Source organism: Hyperolius riggenbachi, chromosome 1 (assembly GCF_040937935.1).
Source record: "Hyperolius riggenbachi isolate aHypRig1 chromosome 1, aHypRig1.pri, whole genome shotgun sequence".
Lineage (NCBI taxonomy): Eukaryota > Metazoa > Chordata > Amphibia > Anura > Hyperoliidae > Hyperolius > Hyperolius riggenbachi.
This window is the reverse complement of record NC_090646.1, coordinates 178312118-178331247: the sequence shown is the minus strand read 5'-3', so window position 1 is coordinate 178331247 and position 19130 is coordinate 178312118. Positions and strand designations below refer to the sequence as shown.

At 42.7% G+C, this 19130-nt stretch overlaps 1 protein-coding gene across 1 annotated transcript in view; it reads right to left on the bottom strand.

Moving 5' to 3' along the window:
* Positions 1 to 19130, bottom strand: part of MAP9 (microtubule associated protein 9) — a 101095-nt gene that overhangs the window by 9406 nt on the left and 72559 nt on the right. Inside the window, exons 10-12 of the mRNA XM_068278885.1 lie at positions 13587 to 13676; positions 4146 to 4307; positions 20 to 165 (exon numbers count right to left, since the gene is read on the bottom strand). Coding sequence (XP_068134986.1) covers positions 20 to 165; positions 4146 to 4307; positions 13587 to 13676 — 398 coding nt within the window. The remainder of the gene's footprint in view (positions 1 to 19; positions 166 to 4145; positions 4308 to 13586; positions 13677 to 19130) is intronic.

The following is a 19130-nucleotide window of genomic DNA, read 5'->3' as shown; positions in this document are numbered from 1 at the left end:
GTAGAGTAAGTAATCTCACCATGTTTTGTAAGCAGTCTTGTTGTTGCTCAATTTCTCTGCAATTTTTTCTTGTTCCTTCTCCTTCTTTTCTCTTTCACTGTGCTTTTCCTTAAGAATTTTTTCTTTTAAATGATCTTCTTTGGTCTCTTTCCACTTTTCAAATGCCTAGCAAAACAGTTTGATTACCTTCACTTTGTCAGCATCAGAGTTGGTAAAATTGTGTTAATAGCGGTAGACTATAAAGAGCAGTTGGTCATAATGACGAATTAGCAATCCTGAAAACTGGTGGACTAGTACTAAACCTTCAAATGGATTTGGTTTTGCCCAAAGTGTAACTCCGTGGACCATGATTCCATATACCTTATATACTCGTGTGTAAGCCTAATTTTTCAGCACAAAAAATGTGGCGAAAAGTTACCCCCCCCCCCCATATGCAAGTCAGTGGAGCAGAACGGATGGTGGAGCACATTTTGTTACTGGCAGAGGATTGTATGGATTGTGCACTAGTGATTTTGCTCTTGCCAGCTGGCTCCCTGCTGTGTCTGTGCTCCACATCACCTGCAACATGGTGTGCAAAGCTCAAGACTACCTGTGTCCCCTGGCTTGTGGAGCGGAGTGTGCAAGCAACGTGTCAGTGGTGCAATGATTGGGATTCTTCCAATGTGGCAATCACTGTGTCTCATATCTATGATGCCTTCTAGTGGTATCTTGGGACATATCTGGCTACAAGGAAGGGGGCTGACTTGTACTGGGGGCTCATCTGGCTACTGTGGAGGGGGCTATACTGGGGATGGGGCTTATACGTGAGTCAATAACTTTTTCCTACCTGATGAAGCAGGATCATAGCTCCCCAGGTTTTTAACATACTGTAATGATAACAATTTGAACTTGTCCTTCACGATGTCGCACAGTGCCACAAAAATTAACTATTTGGATCTTTCCTTGAATGGCCATGTAGCATCGCGGAGGATACAGACCAGAACATATAGAAAAAAGAGTGTGCGGGCAACTCGTTGCTTTTAGCCACGAGCTGCCACCCTAAGCATACATTGAAGTCCATTCCATATGGAGAAATGATCAGAGCGGCTAGGAACTGCTCTGATCCAGCCAAATTACAGATAGAACTTAACTTGGTACAATTGAGACTTCTCTGCCGTGGGTATCGGGAAAACCAAATAACAGAAGCAAAAAACCGAGTGTTACAAAAGACCAGAACAGCTTTACTTACTCCGAGGCCAGGACGTAGGGACAGTCAAGCCAATAGAGGCATTCATTTTGTCACCTCATATAGCCTGGAGTATAACCAAATTGTTAGTATTATTAAAAAATACCTGCCTGTTCTTCACTCTGACCCTAAGCTGTATGCGGTTCTAGCTGGAGGGTGTGGTTTTTCCTCACGTCGGGCCCACACTTTGGGCACCAGCTTGTCCCCCAGTTTGTTTCAGAGCGAAGACAAGCCTAAACCGACCTGGCTAGCACATAAAGGCTCATATAGGTGCGGCTATAACACCTGCCGCTATTGTAGAGTTCACAACCAAACACGTGAAATTGTCTCCCTTTCCAGACACAGCAACTATGACATTAAACAGTATATTAATTGCCAGACTTAAAATGTTGTCTATTTGGTTGCTTGCATGGAATGTGGGATACAGTACGTGGGGTGTACTTCTCGTCCCCTCCGTCAGAGGATTTCAGAAAACTATAATGGCGCTGGAAGGTGTCTCAGGAATGCTGCTTATTACAGTCATGCTTCTAGCGTTTCCAAGCACTTTTTCTATGCTCATTCAGGTAATATGTCTGGATTTAAATTCCAGGGCATAGAAAGACTATCATACCCACTTAGGGGAGGAGATCTATATAACAGATTATTAAGACGAGAAGCCTTTTGGATATGGAAATTAGGGACCCGTGCCCCTTTGGGGCTCAATTCCAGATTGGACCTCAACACTTTTTATGACAAATAATTTGTATCCAATTTTGTCTTTTTCCTTCTCTTGTTCCTTCCCCCTCTCCTTTCTCTCCCCTTTGGCTCTACAAGCATCTGTTAGTTATTTGACTTGTGCGTCTCTTTAGGATTTATGTCGTCTGTTTCCACATGTGTAATGATCTATGGGTAGTTTGCAATCTGATGCTATGTCTATGTGTTTTTAACTAACTAATTATTTAGTGATTCTATGTATTTGTACTATAGTGGCTTACACCATTTTTAAAATACTATTTATGTACCTTTAAGGCCAATGCACACACCACTTCGGGTGTGGCCTCACACTATTTAATCTGTGTAACACATGCTTTTGTAAGCTATGATTAAGGAGCCATTCTTTGCTCCGATACGCGTGAGCTTTTCATTGTAACACTGATGTTGGATCAAGAATAAAAGATTTTCCATTTTTCACCCTACTATCTGGTGTAGCGGGATTTCCTTGGCATTTATGGACTTCAAGCAGGATCATACCTGTGAAACGTGTTGCAAAGAACCTTGGAGTGCATCATTAAATTTTTTAACATTTCAAACGTTAATACATTTTTGTGTTTTAAAAGTTTAATCTATTTTTACTCATTTGGCGCCTCTTTTCTTCTTGTACAATAACTTTTTCCTGGTTTCTGAGGGAAAAGTGGGTACCTCAGCTTATACGCGGGTTGGCTTATATGCGAGTATATACTGTACTTTTCTCATAGGAGAGGTTTTCTCATCTAATTAATAAAATACCTTTTCAGCCACCAGTAAGTGTAAAGGAATCAAATTAAGATGCCCACAAAAAACTTTAGCTTGACATTACTCAACTTACCAACTTGCAATTGCTATTTTTGCTGATAAAGGGCCCGATCCAATTCACTTTTTTTCCTATGTGATATTCTCACATTATAAATAAAATGCCTTTTAAAGAGACTCTGAAGCGAGAATAAATCTCGCTTCAGAGCTCAAAGTAACCGCCGCTATCGCGCCGCTAAACGGGGGTCCCTTCACCCCCAAACCCCTCACTGCAACAATTGGTCGCAGACTTGGTCGCTCCTGGAGGCAGGGCTAATGGCTGCAGCCCTGCCTCCAGTCGCGTCTATCAGCGGCGCATCGCCGCCTCTCCCCCGCCCCTTTCAGTGAAGGAAGACTGAGAGGGGCGGGGGAGAGGCGGAGATACGCGCTGACAGATGCGCGTGGGGCAGGGCTGCGGCGGTTAGCCCTGCCCCAACCAGGAAGCACTCCCCCTGCTGCACCGAGGGGATTTGGGGGATCAGGGACCCCCGTTAAGCCGTGGGATAGCGGCGGTTTAGCAGGGGCACACATGCCCCTGCTATTTATGAGGTCTGAAGCGAGATTTATTCTCGCTTCAGACTCTCTTTAAGCCACCAGCAAGCAAGGAAATATTTATATTAATATGGGCAGTACTTTTTCACCTACAGTACTTTTTCAAATGCAGAGTGCAAAACATATTTTAAACAGAAGATGAAAAATTATCTACTAGGAGAAAACTTAATAGAAAAAGTGAACTGATTCAAGCCCAAAATGAGAAAAGATCTCTTGTGAGAAAACTCAAGAGAAAGATTTACTGAATAAAGGCTATGGTGAAGCTTATAGGATCCTCTAGAAGTTTCATGGCTGAAAGATCATCTAGAGGTTTGGAGGTACGGCACATATGGAATTTTATTCTTGTACAAATGGTGTCTATGATCAACCTTACCAAGCAGATAAAAGGCTGCACCAACTATGGCCTCATTCACACTATACAAGTCGCCATTTCAGCGACACGTATAGTGTGCGATACACACGAACATCAATAATAGGCATTGGATGCAGTGTCTGATGTTCTCACTTCTGAGCAGCAGTGCATTGCTATATCACACTATTGCACGCATTTTTGGTTAAAACGCAGCACTGACCCATTCACCATAGTAAATCGGATCAACAAGGCAATGGATGGAACCGCAAATAGAGCTGTGAATGCATGCGTTGCATTTGGAATGTATGGCCTTACTGTGAAGGAGACCTGAGGGTAAACAAATCCTACTCTGCTTCCTAATAGCCCACAGAACCCATACAAAATATGTGACCTACTGTGGCAAGTACCAGAACTGTGTATGTTGATTAATGGTTCATTATACTCAGAAATGAATGTAATTAACTCGTTTCTACGAAATAATTGGTGTACCTTTCTGCAATCCTCCTTCCTTCGTGCGATGTCTTGAATTTCCTCCAGCTTTTTGGTTTCTTGCTGTTTCTGCTTAATTTGACTTTCTTTCAGTTCCTTTATCTTCTCTGCCTTCCAGGCCATGAAAGCAGCATTGGCTTCCTCTTTCTTCATGGACTGATCCTGCAGACACAGCTGGGTTAATGTCTATGGCTCCAAGTAATTTCAGCACAATTTTCTCTTTTATATTTTAGCACAGATTGCTGAGGGGGATTCATATAATGCCCAGGGTATTTCTGTTTTGCAGATCCTGCCTGCGCTAGGAATATTCCCATATTTTAATGGACAACTAATGTGTTTCTGTCACAAATCCAACAGCACCAATATAAAGCAAATTAGAACACATGCCTGGCATTTTCTGTGAGGAAAAAAAAATAATTTCACCATCACAGTAAGCCTTGTGAAATCTGCACTTATTTCAATCATTTCTTCATATTATAAGCCTCTATTTCACCCAGAATCCTCAGAAGCCTCTATTTCTGTCATAACTATTATATTAAACATGGCAAATGTGTCTCCTGTTGAGAGCTGAAGATTGTCTTGTGCCTGTTCTTTATCCTTTTGTCTTTAGAAGGATGTGGTATTCTAACAGGTCTGCATATGCCTAGTTATTCTGCAGTCACATACTATCTATAGGGGTTAAATATTTACCCATATTATAAAATATGTAGAAGGAATACATTTAATTCTACTGGACTTCTTTAGTATTCAACACAGCTACTTGGACTAGAATTTTTTTTTCAATCCTGTACCAAGGAATTTAACTGGCACTGCCTCAAAAGGTATTGGCTCATTGCCATATTTTTGGGACCATAAGACTCTCCTGACCATAAGACGCACCTAGGTTTAGAGGACAAAAATCAGGGAAAAAAATAAATACTAAAAATGGTGCGTCCATGGTGCATAGGCATATTGTGGACCCTAAGCTGTCCCTATCTAAGCTACACTAACCCCTGCTGCTCCACCAGCTATTATGCACTACACTACACTAACCCCTGCTGCCCCACCAGTTACACTGCACTACACTAATCCCTGTTGCCCTACCAGCTATAATGCACTACACTACACTACCCCCTGCTGCCCCACAAGTTTCACTGCACTACACTACACTAACCCCTGCTCCCCCACCAGTTACACTACACTACACTACCCCATGCTGCCCCACCAGTTACACAGCACTACCCTACACTAACCCCTGCTGCCCCACCAGCTATAATGCACTACACTGCACTAACCCCTGCTGTCCCATAAGTTACACTGCACTACACTACACTAACCCCTGCTCCCCCACCAGTTACACTACACTACACTACCCCATGCTGCCCCACCAGTTACACAGCACTACCCTACACTAACCCCTGCTGCCCCACCAGCTATAATGCACTACACTGCACTAACCCCTGCTGCCCCACAAGTTACACTGCACTATACACTAACCCCTGCTGTCCCACCAGCTATAATGCACTACACTACACTAACCCCTGCTGCCCCACAAGTTTCACTGCACTACACTACTCTACCCCCTGCTGCCCCACCAGTTACACTGCACTACACGACCCCCTGCTGCCCCACCAGTTACACAGCACTACCCTACACTAACCCCTGCTGCCCCACCAGCTATAATGCACTACACTACACTACCCCCTGCTGCCCCATCAGTTACACTGCACTACACTACACTAACCCCTGCTGCCCCACCAGTTACACTACCCCCTGCTGCCCCACCAGTTACACAGCACTACCCTACACTAACCACTGCTACCCCACCAGCTATAATGCACTACACTACACTAACCCCTGCTTCCCCACAAGTTACACTGCACTACACTACACTACCCCCTGCTTCCCCACCAGTTACACTGCACTACACTACCCCCTGCTGCCCCACCAGTTAAACAGCACTACCCTACACTAACCCCTGCTGCCCCACCAGCTATAATGCACTACACTACACTAACCCCTGCTGCCCCACAAGTTACACTGCACTACACTAACCCCTGCTGTCCTACCAGCTATAATGCACTACACTACACTACCCCCTGCTGCCCCACAAGTTTCACTGCACTACACTACACTACCCCCTGCTGCCCCACCAGCTATAATGCACTACACTACACTACCCCCTGCTGCCCCACAAGTTTCACTGCACTACACTACACTAACCCCTGCTGCCCCACCAGTTACACTACACTACACTAACCCCTGCTGCCCCACCAGTTACACTGCACTACACTAACCCCTGCTGCCCCACCAGTTACACTGCACTACACTACACTAACCCCTGCTGCCCCACCAGTTACACTGCACTACACTACACTAACCCCTGCTGCCCCACCAGTTACACTGCACTACACTACACTAACCCCTGCTGCCCCACCAGCTATAATGCACAATATACTGCACTAACCCCTGCTGCCCGACAAGTTACACTGCACTACTCTACACTAACCCCTGCTGTCCTACCAGCTATAATACACTACAACCCCTGCTGCCCCACAAGTTACACTGCACAACTGCAGCAGAAGCCCTCATCCTGATAGAGCCATCACACTCCTCTTCTCTCCTCTGTCTTCCTCCAAGGCTGCTCTTATGAATCCTGCTGCACGCACCGGCCCTCCGAGGGCACCGTCCTTGCTGATTACAGGGGCCCTCCCAGGTGTGTGCCACGTCATACCTGACCCCAGTGCATGTGCACTGTCAGGTCACGCAGTGAGAGGACAACAACCAGGAAGGACAGAGTCCACGGGGGACCAGAACATGTAGAACAGCAGGATTCATTGTTACAGTGGCTGAAGATACTACTGCCTTAAACTACTTCTAACAGTTTATACAACACTGTAACATTTAAAGTGGACTGAACTGTTGCACAGGACAGAAGGAAAACATAGAGAAATGCACCCTGTATGTATTTAGAGAGTTTAGCCAACTCCCCCTCATTTTTGTCTAATCATAAGTTTTAATTTGATCTCTTCAGCTGTGTCAGCTCTTGCCAAGGCAGAAAGCTAATTGGTAAACAAAGGATGTTGATAATATGTTTGCTTCAATTAAAGCAGGAAGTAGACAAACTTCAGATTTATTGCAGGATTTGTATCAGCTGTAACAAAGAAATGTTTTACTTTAAAGGTTATTATGCAGTTTCCTATGTTTTAGAGCAGAGTGGTTCTGCGTTCAGGTCTACTTTAACTACAAAAATATGTTATAGAAAAACTTTTTATTTCTGAAACATTGCAATTAGAGTTGTGTGTCAGTAGGGTCTGTATTGAATTTAATTTGCTGCATTGGAAATTGCGGCCACTACAGGTCATCGTATGCAGTACTAATACCCCTTCAACCTCCTGTTGGCATAACGGTTTGGTAAAAGCTCTTGGAATATGTATGCAACGTAGCATATGACATTTCAAGTTAAACTACTTCCAACTTTCAGTGAAAAATAGACTGGCAGCTTTCTCCTGCACCAATGCTGCAAGCAAAATCTAGTGCGATGGCACATCAATCAGAAAATAACAGGAGTTCTGCAAACAGCCATCTATTACTATTATCTTTAAGAGCGATTCCAGGCTTAAACTACTTCTCAATCACAGCGCTGCTACAGTTTTATAGGAAACACAGTGCCTGTGTGGCAGTCAGAAGCTCTTTGGGGCTGATTTATCAAGCCAGGTCCACATAACACTAGAGAAAAAGTGGTGCCATTTGTACAGAGTAACCAATCAGGTTTCAGGTGTAAAATGAAATTACGAATACTCCACTTTTGCTCTAGCCCTGTCTTGATAAATCACTTTTTAATTAAGCAATCTAAGACATAAGAGCCTATATGCAATTAAAGGACAACTGTAACCAGAGGGATATGGAGGCTGCCATATTTATTTCCTTTTAAAGCAATACCAGATGCCTGCCAGCCCTGCTTGTCCATCTGCCTGCAGTAGTGCCTGAATCACCCAGAAACAATCATGCAGCTAACCTTGTCAGATCTGACAATAATGTCAGAAACACCTGATCTGTTGCATGCTTATTCAAGGTCTATGGCCAAAAGCATTAGAAGCAGAGGATCAGTAGTATAGCCAGGCACCTGGTATTGTTTAAAAGGAAATAAATATGGCAACCTTTCTATCACCTAACGTTGTCTCCTAGGTCATATTATCACACCTATTAAGATGCAAAAGTACTGAAACAAAAATTGGTAGCACTTTTTCATCTACTTTCTCAATTGCAAAGTGCTGAAAAGTTATTTTAAAATGAAGATGAAAAATTCTCTCTTAAAGCTCGTTCACACTAAGGGCATTTTTGCCCTTTTTTCAAGAGCGGGCGATTTTCAAAATCGCCCTAAAAACGCTTGTGCAAGGATTCCCTACAAGAGAGTTCACATCTTAGCGTTTCGTTTCCCATCCGCTCAGCAAATTGGCGCCTGTACCTTTTTTGAGGCGATTCCGCCTCAATGGAAGGTATAGGAAAAAACGCGAAACGCTCACAAAATCGCTTTGTGCAGCGATTGCATTCATGTTTTTAAGAATACATACATTTTTCCAGAGCGGTTCTTTAATTCACTCCCTGACTAAAGTCAGGAAGTGAACTCTTTGACCCGGAAAAGAATAAATACAACGGCCTCAATTCGCTAAGCTTTATCAAACACTTTATCAAACATTTGATAATTTACCTTATGGGTAAAATCTAATTTTGAATTCACTAAGGTGTTATAGATTTGTTGAACGTTGTATCGATGAAATATTAAATGTATAACACCTTAGTGAATTCAAAATTAGATTTTACCCATGAGGTAAATTATCAAACGCTTGATAAAGTGTTTGATCAAGTTTAGTGAATTGAGGCCATTGTATGTATTCTTTTCCGGGTCAAAGAGTTCACTTCCTGACTTTAGTCAGGGAGTGGATTAAAAAACCGCTCTGGAAAAGCGCCTTTAACAAATTGCGTCAAAAATGCCCAACGCGAACGCTAGTGCGATCGGAACGCGATGTGAATAATAAGGCCTTAGGAGAAAATGGTAATTGAATAACGGACAAGAAGTACAAAGGACAGAGGCCCTTATTCAATTTACTTTTTATCCTAAGTTCTCTCCTAGGAGATACATTTTCATCCTTTATTTAAAATAACTTCAGCAATCTGCAATTGTAAAAGTATCAAAAAATAGTTGAAAAGTATGATCAAAATTATTTTGAGTATTATTTACCAGAAACTACCAGGACGAAAGATATCACCTAGTAGAAAACTCAGGAAAAAATGTTAATTGCATATGGGCTAGTAACTTTTAAATGAGTATAAGAGCTGCTGGGGTTGTAGCCTTGCAACGTGTCTGTACAGCACTCTACCTCAAACTGTCACCTGAGGGAGGGATTTGTCCCGATCCCTACGGGTGACAGTCATTGTGTGTATGAACCTCTACCCCTTTTGGCTGGGTGAGAGGAGGTAAAGCAAGTTCATGCACAACTCTCTCTGTTGAAGTCTTTGCAGACACAAGGATATGCTATACCGGCAAATGTAGAGAGAGAGAGAGGGAGAGTGTGTGTGTGTCGTGCGTGAGGTGTGGGAGTGTCATGGCTTCTGCATGTGTGTATGTGTGGTGTGTATGTGGTGTGTGTGCAGTGTTCTCCCAAGGCTCTAGTTTTGGTGAGCACCCGGCTGTTATCAGCTCACCTCCTCCTGTGCTGCGAGCAGAGTAGCGCACAGAAGAACTGGCCCTGCATTCTCTCATCTTGCCCCACCCGACTACTTTTTCATGTCACCCATGTGGAAATAATTTCTGTGGAGAACACTGGTGTGTGGGTGGTATTTGTGCAGGGTGTGTGTAATGTGTGATGTGTGTTTTAACCTTTTTTTAACAGCTATGCAAACTGTAATCCAGCTTTAGAGGCAAAGAAGATGTTTGTAGCAGTTTTAGCACACCAATTGCAGGATCTAAGTAAAACCATTACATGTAATAAATGGTTATTGGATTTTAACCTGGTCCCACTGATAGCTGTACAGTCTCATTTCTGTGACTGGAGATACACTTTAAATGAAAATTACTGATAAAGACTAATGTGTTCATCAGTAACAACATGATTTTAAAGAACCACTTTATTTTGTGGATAGAATTGTTAGTTGGACTACTACATAGTGGAAAACCATCTATAATGTTTGAACAGAATAGCGTAGCGCCCACACTCACAGCTGCAGACTCTGCAGAGGGGTCCCAAACCTGAATAAATTTATATAAACAAACACAGAAAGCGCTGCTAAAGGAGATTCAAGTGAAAAATACTGTATTTATTGAATAAAACACATAAAATTGGACAAATTTGTCCAGCTGTGTATAAAACGCTGTTAGCGTAAAAAACACCTGAGGTGCTGAGATGGGTGAACTCACCCGCCCCAGCAGTATATGTACATATACTAAAATTAAAATTAAAATGATTTTAAAACTTCATTGGTTGGTGAAGAACCTGGAAAAGTCTCACACAATGATATTGGGGTGGATCCTTCTGTCCTGTGACTGGACTGGAATAGATGTTAACAGTGACTTCTTCCGTAATGTGGATAAATTGAATGGTCAAGTTTGCATCATAGTACAATATCCTTGCTTCACTGTGGCAATAAAATTGATGAAACTAAAGTGCAACTGTACTGCAACAATCTCACCCGTCCTTTGTTGGTTCAGGTTAATCCATATGTTGCGCAGGACTGAGTCTTCTTGGGAGCCGCTCGATCTTAGTGGCCCCGGCCGGCGGCACAGTAAGAGAGACTGGACGGAAGTGTCACGTCGGGCAGAGGTGCCCGGCTCCCCTGCAGATGGTAAGAGTGCTTGGGTGGCAGCGGTGCGTAGCTACGCGGACTTCCGTGCTTGGGCTTGATGTGAACAGCCGCTTGGCTCCAGCAGGCCCCGTTCCCCACTCGTCGTGACGTCACACTCACAGCCTACGCTGACGTTTCGGAGGGAACGCCCCCCTTTCTCAAAGCTTAGCTAAGCTTTGAGAAAGGGGGGCGTTCCCTCCGAAACGTCAGCGTAGGCTGTGAGTGTGACGTCACGACGAGTGGGGAACGGGGCCAGCTGGAGCCAAGCGGCTGTTCACATCAAGCCCAAGCACGGAAGTCCGCGTAGCTACGCACCGCTGCCACCCAAGCACTCTTACCATCTGCAGGGGAGCCGGGCACCTCTGCCCGACGTGACACTTCCGTCCAGTCTCTCTTACTGTGCCGCCGGCCGGGGCCACTAAGATCGAGCGGCTCCCAAGAAGACTCAGTCCTGTGCAACATATGGATTAACCTGAACCAACAAAGGACGGGTGAGATTGTTGCAGTACAGTTGCACTTTAGTTTCATCAATTTTATTGCCACAGTGAAGCAAGGATATTGTACTATGATGCAAACTTGACCATTCAATTTATCCACATTACGGAAGAAGTCACTGTTAACATCTATTCCAGTCCAGTCACAGGACAGAAGGATCCACCCCAATATCATTGTGTGAGACTTTTCCAGGTTCTTCACCAACCAATGAAGTTTTAAAATCATTTTAATTTTAATTTTAGTATATGTACATATACTGCTGGGGCGGGTGAGTTCACCCATCTCAGCACCTCAGGTGTTTTTTACGCTAACAGCGTTTTATACACAGCTGGACAAATTTGTCCAATTTTATGTGTTTTATTCAATAAATACAGTATTTTTCACTTGAATCTCCTTTAGCAGCGCTTTCTGTGTTTGTTTATATACATCTATAATGTTTGTTTCCTAGTTGTGAAAAAAATGGGTCAGGATTGCAATTATATTGAAATTACTGATAAAAGGACTGTGTTCATCACTGACAACTTGATTTTAAATTACTACTTTAATTGGTGGATACATTTGTTTAGTCTGATAAGTGGAAAACCAGCTAAAATGTTTGTTTCCTAGTTTAAAAAAAAAATGGGGCAGGGATTGCAAGTTTTGCTAGGTTAGGGCCCGTTTCCACTAGGAGCGGTGTGATGCGGCTACATAGCCGCATCGCACCACGGGTGTCCTGAAACACATGCACGGCAATGGAACAGTTTCCACTGTGTGTATGTTGTGCGGAGCGATCCGAGAATCTGCAGCATACTGCAGATTCTCGCACGGCCGCATCCGCCCGCAGCCGTGTCCCATCTCTTCAATTCACTTCCGCATCGGGAGATGTGGAAGTGGTGCGATGCGGCTAGGTAGCCGCATTCGCATCACTTAGTAGTGGAAATGGGCCCTTACTGTTGTCTATGTTACCAGTCATAAAAAAACAACCCACTTCCTATAAACTGCCACACTGCAGGAAGTGTGCTATTATCAGGAACAGAAGGTTGTGGCAGTTCCTTGCATTACAACACATGGGAGGTTCTGCTATGTCCTTTTACTGGTAGCGCCATGGAAAGTGACACGGTAGTAGTAAGACACAACCCACTTCCTATAAACTGTCACACCCCAGGAAGTGTGTTATTACCAGGAACAGGAGGTTTTGGCACTTCCTTGCATTACTACACATGGGAGGTTCTGCCATTTCCTCTCACTGGTAGTACCATAGAAAGTGATGATGGTAAGACACAACCCACTTCCTGTAAACTGTCACACCCCAAGAAGTGTGCTATTGCCAGGAACAGAAGGCTGTGCTCCTTTCTTGAATTACAACAAAGGTTCTGGGCTTGATTCACAAAGCGGTGCTAACCTACTTAGCACGTCTAAAGTCTTTAGACGTGCTAACCAGGGTGCTAAGTAGGTTAGCACCGGATTTCTCAATCAGATCGCGCGCTAACTTTGCGCGCGTAAAGTTTTACGCGCGCAAAGTTTTACGCGCGCTAAGTCCCATAGGCTTTAATGGGCACTTCGCGCGGTGCGCCCTGCGCTCTGTGCAGTACGCGCGTAAAGTTTTACGCGCATAAAGTTTTGCGCGCGTAAAGTTTTATGCGCGAAAAGCTTGTTTAGACGTGCTAAGGGGGTTTTCACAGGCGTGCTAACAGTTAGCACCGCTTTGTGAATCAAGCCCTCTGTCTTTTCCTGAGCAAGTGAGCAAGCAATGAAACGCATCCCCTATTATAATCCAAACATATAGTTTTAGCATGTGTATAGTTTTGATCTGAGCTGATATTAGTCAACTTGCCTTCTAAGTTTTTCAAAAGACGCTTTTAAATGTAAATAACATGTATAAAATGATATGCAGTGAATTCAGCTCTGGGACAGATAAATATACACAGGGTAGTAGAGACTGGTGTGACTAAAACTAGCTGAACGAATGTACCCTAATTGAAATAAAAATCAATTATAAGATATGTGGGAACAAAGAGAAAACAAGCACAACCCCTTCCAAAACATAAAAATCAATTATGTAGATGTATAACAGCAGACCTTTTCTGCCAGATGATATTGAAAAGATAGCTCACATAATAACATGAACGCCTTAAGCTAATTTACCAGTTTCAATTTTTCTTGCTTTTTTTCCTCTTCAGCCTTTCTCATTTTCTGTAGTTCTTTAATAAATGTTTTCTTGTTCTCCAGCCAATTCTGCAAGTGAAAAACAGTATACAGCTCAATGTAACAGGAACGCTTAGCAAGTACTACGCTATTTGTAGGTGAATGTTAATCAGGTTTTTGTAAAATTCAGCAAAGAATAAAAAAAGAGAAGAGTTTGCACTTTATCAGCACCATAAAAGTCTCATAAGGGTAACGCGGTAAACAATTTCCTTAGCAGATATTGCTAACAAACGATAAAAAAAATATTCTGAATACAGTAGATATGGGACAGTGGGTGAATGTGTAGCATTTATTAGACTGGTATGCAGTTTCAGTGCATTGTATCAAGCTTTTAGTAATTTTCCAACTGACTACAGAGAAAGCATGTTAAATATTTCACAAAAAAGACTTACACACGCATGACTATAGTCGGCTGAGGTGGCCGATAACAACCGCCTCAGCTGATAGTCATGCGTGTGTACAGTGATTACTGCTCCGCAAGGGATCCGCCCAGCGGCCCAACGTGGTTGAGTGATAGCAAACTCCTTTGTGCACGCTGTTCCCCCGCTCACTGCGTGAGGTCATGTACGTGCCGCACCATCATGACTCCACCCCCTTACATAGCAACAGAACTGGTTGTCAGCTACACAGCTGACACACGTCCGTGCAGGCCAACCCAGCAATACTGCCCAAGGGGATTGGTTCCTGGTATAAGCGACATGTGACATGATACGATAGACATGTGCATGTACAGTGGCAAGCATACAAATACCTATTGCTTGGTTCCTTTTCTTCTTCCTCTGCCTATATGAGCTTATATTCAACAATGCAACTGACAGTTTCTCTTCAGTTGGTACTCAGATGGACTATAGCAACCCTCCCTGATAAGGAACTACAGCCATAAAAGTTTCCTGGCAGAGAACTGGGCTTTTGAGAGCAGGGTCAATTGTTCATATATTTCAGCTCTCTGAGACATGGGACAGACTGTCACTGATAATCCAGGAGCAACATGATTGTAAATGTATATTTTTTTTTAATCCATGCTCTCAGGTAGGTAAAACACATATACAGACAAAATCAAAGGCAGAGGTGAGAACCCAGATCGCCTGTAGTAATGAAATATGCACACATGATGGCGCCAAAAGAAACCCACCAAAATCAAAAAGGAGGAAGTCTTCCTGATTCTGTATTCCAGCATGGAGGTCGGATGAAAGAGATACTTCCTTCCGGACCTATGTAACAGGTGTGTTGAACGCAGAGGACGTATAATGCTGAGAGTACACCATAAAATTTTTTGGCAGATAGATGGTTCAATAGATAATTTTCGACAGGGCCGATCTAATTTTCTATCGTTTTTCTGATTGATTTCTCATAGAAGCGAATGGAAATTGATCAGAAAATCGATCAGACAGTAAATCTGCGGAAAAATCTCATTGTGTATCCCCAGCATTACAGTGTGATGCGCCAGACCACACAATGGGTGAGTAAGTGATTGGCTCAGTGTGCATTTTGACAGGTGTGTCTGTAGGTTTACGGTAAATAACGATGGGTGTGAACTGGGGGTTAACAGTCTTGATAAAGCCCAGATTGCTGGGCAAAACAATCTTTGACCCTCCTGCATACCTCTGTCTTCAAAGTGATTTGTGCCAATAAGTATGTGTTTTACCTACCTGCTTTTCATATTTCCTCCAAAGGAGGGATTACAAAATGTGGTTTTATGCATTTACAAGTGTGTTGCTAATTGATATAACCTCTCTATTTGGTTTATCAATAACTATGTCTCTAATTGCCCGGATCTTGCACTGCTGAAGTGTACCGCTTGGTGAATAGGCACACAAATGGTGTGCGTTGCACTTGGTCTTTCAAGTGTTCCCAATGCAGGGAAGAAAGAGCTTGCCCCACAGAAAATAGCACCACTCATTGGTATGGTCAAAGATAGAACAATACTTTAATATGAAAATTGCAGGTAAAATATATCTCCAAATAAAAACGTCCCTAAAAGGCTGTCACAGCTGTCACCAGTAAAATAAATAACATGATCATCATGATAGGATTATGTACCCTGGGGCTGGGGCCATTTTTTTACCTTACAAATGAAACCAGCTGAACAGGCCTGGATTTACAATCACAGGAGCCAGATGTCCTGGCACCCTAAACTTCACCCTACATGAACCTACAAACACCCACCAAACCGCACCGCAAGTGTGCTGGCTGGCCCCTTTGGTACTTCTCCCATAGTTTCCCTGCCTCATAAGTAGCTATAGGTGCTTCTTAGCATTAGGTAGCCAGAAGTACTGTCAATATTAAGTAGCTAGAGGTGCCCCCAAGTATTAGGTAGCTAGAGGTGCCCCTGACTGAAGGGAGATCTGGTCAGTGGAATGCTGAGACCGAGGTGATTAACCTCCCATTTACACTCTGCTCGGGACTCTGCATAGGCAAGGCAGGAGGGAGGCACTTGGGGAAGGAAGTGAGCCGCCTTTCCATCATCATGCCCCTGTAGGCACGTGCCTACAGTGCCTTATGGTAAACCCAGCCCTGCAGCTGAATAAAAACAGCAAAAACAGAAAACAATAATTAACTACACAGGTATAGCTACTTTATAAATATGGCAACTGGCACTGGTGGGAGAAGGTGCAGGAAGTTCAGATCCCTGGTGAAACATCTAAGCATTTATAATTTCTCCCCTTAGAGTTATGTCGGTGGATCTTGGTCCATCTTACAAAGTGTATTTTCTATGGGCAGTGACTGTCTTAATCCATCACACAGATATCTCAGCCACCAAAAGATTTACGCACATTTCTGCGTAAACCACAGCAAGAAAAAATATTTTGCTTTATCTTCATCTTCCATTATAGCTTTCATGCTGTTACTTTTTTTTTTTTCAGAAGCTCAGGCTAAATGTATTCTTCTACAGTGCACCATTCCTATGATATGATTCATAAGCCCCAGAGCTAGCAATATAGACGCTAGGTATTGCAACAAACATTCCCAAGCACATAAATAAAAGGGATTTATTCATTCATTCTGTTTGAAATAAATTTGACTGAACAGCATCTTCTCCACTAACATGCATGAATAAAATAAACACTCTTCATAACAGACCTGGACAAATAAGGCTAAATAGCAAATTAAAGTGTGCTTGCCATTTTAATAAACATGCATCAAATAAAAATAAAGTGACAGAATATACATATAGTATAGTGTTTATACCAGGGCTGTGGAGTTGGTACAAAAATCCACCGACTCCGACTCCTCAGTTTAGGATTCCACCGACTCCGACTCCTCTAATTTGCATATTACAATCTTGTTGATTGAAAGTATGTAACAAGAAATTCATCTCTTAACTGCCAACGCTTAGGAATTTTAAAAGACAACTGAAGTGAGAAGGATATGTAGACTGCCATATTTATTCCCTTTAGTCAGGAACAAAGAACATCTATCAGGCCCTAGGCAATGTAACTGTGGGTACATGTAAGAGTGATGTGCAGGTACTCTGCAGGGGAATGAGGGGATTCTTCCTCTATTACTCATTCTTCATGCACGATCTGAACATGGATCAGGCCCTAGGCAATGTAACTCTGGGTACATGTAAGAGTGATGTGCAATTACTCTGCAGGGGAATGAGGGGATTCTTCCTCTATTACACATTCTTCATGCACAATCTGAATCAGGTTTATGGGTGATAGACCACACCTCTGTGTTCAATGTGCACTACATTCTCAGTGGATTCCCTGCAGCTCTGTGGGGAGTGCATATGTATAGTACTACTGTGTAATTTAAAGTAAACCTGAGACAGATGAAATTAAAGTTTTATACATAACTGGGGCTTCCTCCAGCCCCCTTCAGGCTAATCAGTTCCTTGCTCTCCTCCTCCGCCACCTGGATCTTCTGCTATGGGTCCAAGTACTCCCGTCGGCGGAGTGTGTGCATGCGCACTACGCCCGACTGGCTCAAGTACTTGGACCCATAGCAGAAGATCCAGATTACGGTGGAGGACAGCAAGGGACTGATTGGCCTGAAGGGGGCTGGAGGAAGCCCCAGGTATGTATAAAACTTTTCTTTTCATCCGTCTCAGATACCTTTTAATTCGTAGTCACCAAACCAAATTTTAACAACATATCAAATTATTTGATTTCATGAGCAAAAACCAGCATCAACGCAGAATTATTTCCATCTCATTGACCATCTCTATTAGTGACACGGCTACCATCAGGCTTTATTCTTACAGCATGGATGTTATTTAGTATATATAAGAGATTCCTGTGTACACATCATATATACAGTCACAATCAGATATGTATATCTGACTTTAAAAATACAGGGACTGCTTTATTGAAGCAGCACAAGCAACTATTTTTTGATTGGTTTATTTCATTTTTGTGGACTAAGCACAGCTATTACTGTATATATAAATTATTTATGATGACTATTATCTGAGAAATAGAACATTTTATATTTTCTATTTTAATTACAGTTTAAATTCATTAGGAGTCGGAGCATTTTTTCCCGGCTCCAGGCACCCAAAATTGTTCTGACTCCACAGCCCCGGTTTATACTAACTACTCCATTAAAAAAACAAAAAAATCAGGTAAGTATATTTCCGACAAGCAGAACCCATTGAATGAACAAAGAGCCCAAGTCTGTGATTTGCATGTGATTTACTGAATAATTCAAGCTAACCACTCCTTCAAGGAACTCTGGAACTTTGCAAGTTAGATCTGGATTTTTACAGAAATAAGCCACAGTTAAGAAAAAGCACAACCTCGGCAGGAGGTTTTAACATCTTTGAGATGGGTGTTCTAAAGTGGACCTGAACTCAGAACCTACTCCCTGCTCTAAAAGATAAGCAACAGCATAATAACCTTTACAGAAAAAAAAACATTTCTTTGTTACAGCTTACAGAACTCCTGCAATAAATCTGCAGTCGGTCTACTTCCTGCTTTCATGTAAGAAGAAAAAGGGTTAACATACTGTGTTTACATGTTAGCTGTGTCTGCCGAGGACTGCTGAATGTCTGTGCTAAAACAGATAAGAAATCAAATTACACTTGTGATTAATCACAGTTGAGGGGGAATTACACAGGATCTTCTCTCTAAAAACACACAGGGTGCATTTCTCCGTTCTCCTTGTGTCCTGTGCAAGAGTTCAAGTCCACTTTAAAGTTGACGTCTTCCCTATTAAAGGTACAATTATGCCGGCTGATTGATTGTTTGGAAAATGGGTTGATTCCATTAATCTGATCGAATTGGCTAACGAGAATTTGGCTGTTAATGAGCATGACTGATCAAACGATCGATCAGCTGTGGTTTTGAACCGTTAATGGGCACCTAATGCAGTTACAGATTCATTCAATACATATTTGTAAAATACTGGTAATGTTATTACAAATTAAAGTAGAGACATAGTAAGGCTTCTAAGGAAAGATCTTTAACAAACACATATAAAAAAGAGAATCTGTTTTCACTATTCTATTTCTTCTTAAATGGTATCATCCTCATTCAAACC